Here is a 10,048-nt window from a genome sequence, read left to right on the forward strand (position 1 = left end):
GATGTGTTTGTAGGATCTCGGATGTGTTTGTAGGATCCCAGATGTGTTTGTAGGATCCCAGATGTGTTTGTAGGATCTCGGATGTGTTTGCCCTCTCCAGATCAGCAGTTCTGGCAGGAGGCACTTTTCTTCCCTGCCAAGCTGGCTCATGCCATCGATGGCTCTGCATCCCTGCATCAATGGCCGAGGTCTGACTGCCCTTCAAGAAGAGCCTCTCTGCAATGAGCTCTTATGGCCAGCATCGTCTTGGCAGAGCTCACACAGTATTGGCTTCATGGAACTGGCATTACACTGCAAAAAGCAATGACTGGAAACAGGCCGACGTGCCTGTTGGCTTGTGTCATGTGCAGGGCTTGAAGCTTGGCAGAGATTATGTAGAGGTCAGGAAAGTCAAATGTCTGGAACCAGGGAGATAAAATCTGTCCCTTAGGTACAATGGGGAAAGCAGTGCCTGAGAAATGTCTATCTCTTCCCATTCAGCCTAATTTCACCTTCTGTGCATCTGTTTTCCCTGAAAGTGGCATTAATTTGTGAAACTCCTTGATTGACAGCGTAAATGATGAAACTTGCTCCAAAAACCGGCCCAGATGGATTTGGGGATGCGGTTATTAAGAAGGGAGAAAGCACATCCAGACTAGGAAATACCCGAGCTTCAAATTATTGGAAGATGGACAAGCACTCAAGGGAAGTATGACAGGAATCAGCTCCTGCCTCCTTCCCTACAGGTCTGCTATTGGTGCTGGAAATAGGAGTAAGGCTGAATGGAGCAGAGCCACAGAATTATTAAGGTGGGATAAGACAAGGCTGGAACTTCACCAGGCCACCACGATCTCCCCAGTATGAGGGATAATGGCTGGGCAGCCCGTTCACGACCCGTGAAGGCCTCGTGCTGGAGGTTTGTGTACGTAGGACCCGCGGGCATCGTCCCCCCGCACACTGCATGGCGCTGCCAGGGCTCGGGGCTGATGAGATCCCACCTCTTCTGGCACTGACTTCTGGGGAGCCCAGCAGGCAGAGGAGACGGCTGTTGTGGTTCCGAGTGGGCAGAAGAATGGAAACGTGGAGCTTCCAACCCGCCTTGCTCTCTCACCATCAAAGAGTTCTTCATTTCCTCTCGGTGCGTTGGTCTCAAGAGCCCCAGGCAGGCGCTGGGGAACGCCGTGCCCTCAGCACCCAGCGGCCCAGCACTGCGAGAGAGAGCCAAGGACAGGAGCTGAAGCAGCCCTGAACATCCCCTCCTCCTCCCCCCCTCACCCGGGGGCTCTCAGGGGCTTTGCAGAGCACAGAAAGCAGCCGGCCCTTCCGCGCCGCGCCGTGCAGACGCACCGCTCTGCCTTCCAGCCCCTCCGGCTCACAGCCTCTGCTTGGGCTGCACAGCTCCGCCGTGCTGCTTTCCCCCAGCCGGGCCGAGGAGCCCCACGGGTCGGGCTCTGCAGTGCTGCCCAGATACCCATCGCAGGCACCGGCTGTGGAAGAGAGCTTCTGGTAGCGCATCTGTTTGCTGGGATGGCTGCACCTGGGGAGCCAGCGCCGGGTCCAGACGCGCGTCAGGCCAGAGGTTGGTGTCCGCGAGTGCTTCGTGTCTGATTGCTGCCTGCTCAGCCCAGGACACAGCCCTGCGCGGAGGGGAGGAGGCAGGGAGGGAGCTGCTCTCCGTGCTCCGCCGCTGAGCTCTTCTCTGCACTCGGAGCTCAGACCTGCGGGTTGTTACCCCTCTACCCCTTCCCTGGTGACAGCAGCCTGGGTACCCACAGCATCCCTGACTCCGCTGCAGGGTTTGTATTTCCTTCAAGCTTCTCCTGACAACAGAACACCTAATTGTGCAGGCTCCACATGTGAGTGACTGAGAGAATGAAGACGGAGTGGGGAATGGCGTTGTCATGGCTGTGATGAATGTCCCAGGCACCTTCTGACACCAGATCTCACCTTGCACGTTTGGAGGAGCTCTGTGTAGTGCACGGTGCAGGGAGCCAGGAGCACTCAGGAGCAGAGCCCGAGCGAAGCTGAGTGCTGAGCATCCCCTCCTCCCACTGCTGACTCCAAGGTCTCAGCTGGGCGGTGGTGAGCAGCCAACAAAGAAACGTCTCCACAAGCAATGGACTGAAGGAGACTGCTGCTGAGCGCCGGTGGCACAGTCTGAAACTTGAAGAGCATCTGAAGTTCTTGCCATCCAACAGCCCCATTTCATCAGCAATTTTGCTCCGTTCCCTTCTCTCTTCTCCTGTTCCATCACAGAGATCCCATCTCACACACAGCAGTAGCAGTTTGGGTTCCCTATCTGGCACGTGCGTCAGTGCGTTGCCCTCAGCTTTGCGCCCTCAGTTCTGCACATCCCATGGGTCCCACTCTGGGATCTTTTTCACATTCTTAAGCACAGAAGCAAGATCCTCCCGCATGGCTCCTGGCCCCTTCAGCCTCCCCAACAGCAGCTCCTCCTCCTTCGTCCTTGTGGGTGTCCCCACCCTGGAAGCTTTCCCCATCTGCCTGGGCATCCTTTTCTGCTCAGCGTACATCCTCGCCCTGCTAGGAAATAGCACGGTCCTGCTGGTCATTGCACTGGACAGGTCCCTGCGGGACCCCATGCACTGCTTCCTGGCTATGCTGGCCGCCATCGACGTGGTGATGGTGACGTCCATCATCCCCAAGCTGCTGGGCATCTTCTGGTTCCGTTCCAACCAGATCGGTTACACCGCCTGCTTTGCTCAGATGTTCTTTGTTCACTCCGCCACATCAGAGGAGTCAGGAGTGCTCCTGGCCATGGCTTTTGACCGCTACGTCGCCATTTGTCACCCCCTCAGGTACAGAATGATCCTGAATCGACAAACAGTTGCCCGGATATGCCTGGCCATCGTGGTGAGAGCACTGCTTCTCATGGTGCCGTTGACAGGGATGGTGACAAACCTCCCCTACTGCCGTTCCCTCGTGGTTCCCCATTCATACTGTGAGCACATGGCTGTCACCAGTCTTGCCTGCGCAGACCCCAACCCCAGCAGGCTGTACAGCATATCTATGTCCTCTCTCATAGTAGGGACGGACACGGCTTTCATTGCTGCGTCCTACCTGATGATCCTGAAAGCCGTCCTGGGCAAGGAATCGTGCAGGAGGGCCTTCAGCACCTGCGGGTGCCACATCTGTGTGATGATGCTGTACTACATCCCCGGCCTGCTCTCCATCTACATGCAGCACTTCAGCCAGGCTGTGTCTGTGCGTGCACAGGTCCTGCTGGCCGATCTCTACCTCACCCTCCCCGCCGTGCTGAACCCCATCATCTACAGCATGAGGACCAGGCAGATCCAGAAGGCAGCGCTCAACCTGCTGCGCCCCAGGAAGGCTCACGGCCATCACAGCGCTCGGTGACTTCCCAGGGCTGTGGACCCACACAAACACAGCCCCCGTTCCATTCCCAGTGGATGCAAGCAGGGAACGGAAGCCATGAGGGGATGGGGGAGGACTTGGCTTTAATGGCTGTGTGAGACCCTACAGTGCGACAGGAGGTGTTTGGGTCCGGGATCATGAGCAGATGCCAGGCTGCCATTGCCCTTCCTTCTCACAAGAGAAGAGGTGCAGTCACTGGCTTTGGGTTTTGAGATGTTCTCTGTGCTGTGAATGTCCCTGTGATGGTTTAAAATTCACAACTGCACGTGTCTTTGTGTCAATAAACAGATTCTATTCAAAATGGGGAAATTTCTTCTACGGCGTCTTTTGGACTCAATGCAAACCTATCGTTGCTGTCAGCAGGAGACTGTCCTACATTGCAGGGACTGTAGTCAGTCAGTTCCTGTGGGATGTGTAAGATAGATGAGTGAGAAATCATCATCTAATCTTTAAGACTGGAAAAGACTTCCAAGATCCCAACCCAAACCCCAACCCAACCTCACCCCACCCCCACCATACCCATTGACCACAGCGCCACGGTTCCGGAATGCCTCCTGGGACTCCTGAATAAGGAATCATAGAATCATATATCATAAAATCACAGAGCATCCTGATACACAACCTCAGACTCCTCTGTTATTGCTTCATGCCATTCCCTCTGTTTCTATTGCTGGCTCCTCCTTGTTAGGTAGCCACATGCTGCCACGAGGGGCTGTAGGGCTGTGGGGGGCTGTAGGGCCGTGGGGGGCTGTAGGGCCGTGGGGGGCTGTAGGGCCATGGGGGGCTGTAGGGCCGTGGGGGGCTGTAAGGCCACGATCCTTCCCTCAGCCTCCTCTGCTCTGGGCCAATCAACCCAAGCAACCTCAGCACTCCTCACACCCCTTGCTTTCAGACCCTTCCCCATCTCCATAGTCCTTCTTTGGACACTCTCAGCATTTTAAGTCCTTTTCGAACCGTGGTGCCCAGAACTGCACCCAGTGCTGGAGGTGGGGCTGCACAGCAGAGCAGAGGGGACAGTCCTCCCCTTGCCCAGGGGCGCTGCTGGGCCCAGTGCCCCTCAGGGGACGCTTGTCCTTCCTGCTGCCTCACACAGGACACACAGGGCACACAGCTGGCTCTTGTTCAACTTGCTGCAGAGAGCCCCAGGCCCCTTTCTGTGGGGTTGGGGTTGCTCTCCATCCCCTCATTCTGCTCAACAGAGCTCAGAGCGCTGTGATCAGCAGTGCAGGGTCTGGCTGGAGGCTGTAACTAGTGGTGTTCCCCAAGGGTCTGTGCTGGGTCCGGCCATGCTCAACGTTTCCACCAGTGACCTGGATGAAAGGATGGGGTCCCCTCTCAGTTAATTTGGTGATGGAATGAAGCTGGGAGCAGCGTGTGACAGCCCAGAAGGCTGTGCTGCCAGTCAGTGAGAGCTGGGCAGGATGAGAGCTGGGCAGGGAGGAACCCAGGGAAGCTCAACAAGGACAAGTGTAGGGTCCTACACACGGGGAGGAACAGCCACAGCATCAGTGCAGGTCTGTGAGATGGAGAGGAGCTCTGCGGACAAGGACCTGGGGCTCCTGGTGGACAACAGGTGACCGTGAGCCAGCAGTGTGCCCTGCGGCTGAAAAGGCCAATGGGATGCTGGGGTGCATTAAAAAAGAATGTGGCCAGCAGGGCGAGGGAGGGGATCCCCCCCCTGTACTCCTGTGGAACAGCACTTCTATGCTGTGAGGGGAGCAGAGCCCCAGCACTGCCGTCCTGAGAGGTGGGGGTCTCCTCATTGGAGACATCCAAACACGCCTGGGTGCCGTCCTGCACACAGAATGCAGGGAGCTGCTTCAGAGGCTGGGCTGGGGGATCTCCAGAGGTCCCTTCCCACCCCTGTGGCTCTAAGGGTCTGTGACACGTGCTGCTGCTGCTGCTGCCTCACTTTCCCATCTCCTTTAGCCTGAAGAATAAGTGAGATGTGAGAGAACAAGGCGGGCTCACGCTGCGTTGCCCTGGCACTGATCAGAGCTCACAGCAGATGCCCACGGAGCAACTCGTGCCCTTGGGAACCTCCATGCAGGACTCTCCCCGCTGCATCGCTGGGGGATTGAAGCACAGCCACAGCTCTGCCCTGTGCTGCAGGTGGCTGCGAGCTGTGGGATGTGGGGATGTGTGCGGATGGGGCTGCTGGGGTGGGGGATGGCTGTGGGCACACGCACAGGAGCTGAGCCAGCAAGGGAATGGTAACGGCTGGGGACTTCCTACAAGAAATCGGTTCGGTCTCCCATTAGAATGAAGACACAGATCAGCAGTTGAACAAAAACCAGAAACTGTTCACTGAAAAAAGAAGTTTGTTTCTGTTTCTACAACCAATCTATAATGAGCTCAACACAGCTCACACTGCCCCAGGGGGTCTGGGGTAGGGAGGAGAGGGAGGGAGAGCTGGGGAGGGAAGGGCCGCGTGTGGAAGATGTGATGAAGTGTCACAGGAGAGCACAGGGCCCATCTTATCAATGTGAGGGCTCTGCATCCAGCAGAAGGGGCTCTGCTGTGGTGGGAAAGAGCTGAACTGCAGGAACGGAGGTTGGTGCTGCCCAGGGGCTGGAGGCAGTGATCTCAATGTACCGCAGATGCAACACTGATTTTTTGTGAAGTTCAGCTTTCCGAAACTGACAAAGTTTAAAAGCAGAGGGAAATTAGAATGGGGAACTGCAGGGATCTCTGAGACTGTGAGCAGTTTGGCTGATGGGAAGCACTGCATGGCCAGGATGGGGCAGGAGCTGCAGCCACAACAACAAATGGGGCAGAAGAGGAGTGGGGCACACGTTGGGACCTCCTGCACGTCGGGAGCTTTTCGGTAGGGAAAGCAGATAAAGGAGATGGAGCCATTCATCCTCTGCATGAGGGGCAGGCAAGAGCAGCAGCAGGTCTGGGTACACGGCATGGGTGTCCCCATCCTGCCCCAAGCTGGCACTGCCCCAAGGAGCCATCAGACAGTGCTGTTATCTGCACAGCGCCCAGCCTGACGTCAGCGCCCGCACGCTGCCCCAGCGGCCAACAGGAGATGGGGCCAAAAGAGAATTACAGAACTGGAATCGAGTTACGCCTAATTCGATTAACGGCAATCAGCGGGAAATAGCTCTTGTCAAACAAACCTGATTTTGTTTTCTGATGAGATGGGAAGTTGGGTTAACCTGTGTGTGTGTGTGTGTAGGGTCCGGAGATGCACCGCTGCTGCTCTGTGTCCAGGCGGGATGGCACTGAGCTGAGAGGCATCAGGAGAGCGGGGGCAGAATGGAATGGTTGAGGGACCTCAACGGAAGCTGCCAGACCCAACATCACAGCAGTGGTGATTACACAGGCACTGCAGTGCCTGGCTCTGGGATGGGAGCTGTTCTGCACTGCACTCATCGGGTTTCCTAAAAACAATGCAAACTGCGTGGGGAAAGGCAAAGTCAAGAAGAGCAGACCAAGAAACTGACAGAGCTGAGAACCGGCTGCCCTGAGCTGCACACATGGAGCTGGGGGGGCTCCCACTGCATCCCAGTGAGCCTCCCAGGGGCTGTGAGAGCAGCGGGCAGCACCTCAGGGACACCAAAGGCAGCGCAATCCTGTATGCACAGGGGGGAAATAGAGTTATATTTTAAAAAAATAATTAAATTGCAATCTTGTAGCTGTGTGGGTGGCAATCCTCTCAAGCTAAGCCATGCTATGATTCAGTTCCCTGGACCCATCCCTACAGACATCCGAGCTCAGTGAGCACTGACGGAGCTGCGGGGGTCTCTGTGCACTGCAGGGAGTGGGACGTGATGGCCTTTAGGGGTCCCGTCCAACTCAACCCTATGAACTTACTGTGTTGAGAAGTGCCTCTGTGGCCACACGTGGGAAGGCAGGACAGGGGGCTGCAGCTGGAGGGAGCAGACAGGCAGGGTCAGATGGGAAGAGAAGTGTGTGGCTGTAACCATGGGGATTAAGTGCAGCTGGGGCAAAAACCCAAGGTTCTCCATCTCCAGTTGCACACCAGCCTGCACTGCCTGCTGCCTGCCAGGAATGAGAGATCCCACACTGTGATGGCAGGAACGCCACGCAGGGCTGTGTTCTGCTTTGCTGTGTCCTTCAGCCTCATGAACTGATGAGCACATGGGCTGTTGGCACCACGTAATTCAACCTTCCTCAGCTGAGGGTAGCAGTGGCTGCTGCTCGAGACATCGTTCCTCAGGCTGCAGTTTCTCAGCTCAGTTTTGCCCTGCAGAGCACCGACCACAGCATCGGTTTAAAAACCTGACTGTGGGTAACAGATCCTGAAAGGTTTTCCCTACATTTTGTGGTGCTGCATGTACACGGTTTTATGACCAAAGAAATGGTAGCAAAATCCCAAACTTTCTGTCTCTGTGTTGCAGGGAACTGAAGTCAGCTGTGCCATGTTGGTCCCCAACCAATCCAGCACAGCTCCTTTGCCTTTTCTCCTGCTGGGAATCCCTGGTTTGGAAGATGCCCACGCATGGATTTCCATCCCATTCTGCTTTACGTACATCATGGCCTTGCTGGGAAATAGCACGGTGCTGCTCGCCGTGAGGCTGGACAGAACTCTCCACGAGCCCATGTACTATTTCATTTCCATGCTGGCTGTCATTGACCTCATCTTCACAACCGCTGTAGTTCCCAAAATGCTGAGCATATTCTGGCTGGGCTCCAGACAGATTGCTTTTCAGGCTTGCTTCACCCAGATGTTCTTCATCCACACGTTCACTGCCGTGGAGTCAGGGGTGCTGCTGGCGATGTCCTTTGACCAATACGTGGCCATCTGCAACCCCCTGAGGTACATCAGCATCCTGAGCCAGGCGCGGGCCGCGCAGATAGGGCTGCTCTCTCTGGCCCGGGGAGCTGCTGTCATGGCCCCTTTGATGTGCCTCCTCACCAGCTTACCCTACTGCGGGGACAGGGTCGTCCCCCACTCCTACTGCGAGCACATGGCCGTGGTGGAGCTGGCTTGTGCCGACCCGTCGGTCAGCCATCTCTATAGCGTCGTCGTGGCCACGCTGCTGGTCGGGACAGACTCTGTGTTCATCACCTTCTCCTACGGGATGATCCTCAGGTTGGTGCTGAGGCTGCCGTCCCGAGGGGCTCGTCTCAAATCCCTCAGCACCTGCGGGTCCCACGTGTCCGTCATCCTCCTGTTCTACATGGGCGGCCTGCTCTCCATGTACCTGCAGATGTTCTCTCTCGGCTTGGCGCCTCACACCCGAGTCCTGGTGGCTGATTTCTATTTGACGGTCCCTGCCATGCTCAACCCGCTCATTTACGGCATGAAGACGAAGCAGATCCGGGATGGGATATTCCGACTGCTGGAGCAGTTGCCACGACTCAGGTTCTCAGCCGCTCACTGAGCCAGCAAGGAACACCCAGCAACCTGCTTATCCTGCCCGAGGCTGTGCGTGACTGTGTGCGATGAATTGACCCCAGAGATGTCCATCTTTCTGCTGAGACTGCAAAGGGAACCCGGCCAGGAGACAGGAATGGTCACAGCTCATTTCAGGAAATAGCACTGCTTTCTAGTTCTGCAAAGAGTGCATGTGGGTTAACACCTGCTTTGGAGAGAGGATAAGGAAAAGAAAACGTTTCCTGTAAAACGTGACGCTTCCACCCATCCTTGCTTGCTGCAATGCCTGCTCCCAGTTTCTCAGAACTGCTGTCAGGCTCTTTCAGCTCTGCAGAGCCCCAGCCACACTCTGATAGCAGCAAGCAGACCTGAGCCTTGCAGACCAGAGGAGCTGTGCTGTGCTGCTCCTGCCCAGGGGTTCTGCACCACTCCTGGCTGAGCTGCATGAGATTCCTGCAGCCCATCTCTCCAGCTGCAGGGTGAACCAGGCATAGAACCATGGAACCATTAAGGCTGGAAAAGATGCCCAAGTCCCACCCAACCCATCTCTGCTGACCATGCCCCGTTGCTCCCAGCTCCCCCAGCCCCAGGGCTGAAGACCCCCAAGGAAAGAATCCCTTCCTCGTTGACTGATGCAGTTTGCAGGATGAGCTCTGCCACCATCAGCAGCAGTTGGTAGCATCATGGCACCAATTACCCTCGTGACACTTCCAACCATTAATCACACGTCACGCATTCATTTTTCATTTCTCCTTGGCATGCAGCATCCAAAGCCAGCAACAGCTTCACCCTTCAGGACCCCAGTGGGTCTGCTGCTCACAGGCAGCCCCTGAACCAGCACACAGCACAGCCCTGCACTTTGCTGTCCCTCAAAACCAGTATGTTTTAAATGAGGCCTTCCCAGCAGCACGTCCCCCACCACACACAGCCCTGGGTGGGAGGTGCAGCCCTTTGGAGGTGCTGTCCGGAATGGGGGCTGCAGGGTTTGGAGGGGATACCAAAGAGGTTTTCTCCTTTCACCTCTGCATTTTCAGCCCCTGCCCTGGGGGCAAGGGAGGCGGAGGGGGGGGAGGGGGGGATCTTTAATCTTTACAGACTTCTGAGAAGTTTGGGCTCAGCTGTTGTTTGTCACACATCACAGCCAGGTGCCAGGGGACAGCACAGCCCCAAAACACGCATCCCTCTGCACAGGGGACAAACTGCAGCAGGGGATGGACGTGTCCCAGTGCCACCAATGCGCCTTGCAGAGCTGGGGTTAAGGAGGAGGGGTGAGGAAGGGGGCCGGCAGCACTGAGTGGGTCCTGCTGGCCGGGGTTCCCCTCG

At 56.5% G+C, this 10,048-nt stretch overlaps 2 protein-coding genes across 2 annotated transcripts; both read left to right on the forward strand.

The window, feature by feature from the left end:
• The first annotated feature begins 2,154 nt into the window (after nucleotides 1-2,154).
• LOC122193134 (olfactory receptor 52I2-like) lies at nucleotides 2,155-3,357 on the forward strand. Its single transcript, XM_042893853.1, has one exon. The coding sequence runs from the start codon at nucleotides 2,395-2,397 to the stop codon at nucleotides 3,355-3,357; it is 963 nt and encodes a 320-aa protein (XP_042749787.1). The 5' UTR covers nucleotides 2,155-2,394.
• Nucleotides 3,358-7,766: 4,409 nt separating this feature from the next.
• On the forward strand, nucleotides 7,767-8,732 carry LOC122193135 (olfactory receptor 52K1-like). Its single transcript, XM_042893855.1, has one exon. The coding sequence runs from the start codon at nucleotides 7,767-7,769 to the stop codon at nucleotides 8,730-8,732; it is 966 nt and encodes a 321-aa protein (XP_042749789.1).
• Nucleotides 8,733-10,048: the final 1,316 nt, after the last annotated feature.

This window comes from Lagopus leucura, unplaced genomic scaffold (genome assembly GCF_019238085.1).
Source record: "Lagopus leucura isolate 7727_CA_CO unplaced genomic scaffold, USGS_WTPT01 239-7_obj-0_obj, whole genome shotgun sequence".
NCBI classification, from domain to species: domain Eukaryota; kingdom Metazoa; phylum Chordata; class Aves; order Galliformes; family Phasianidae; genus Lagopus; species Lagopus leucura.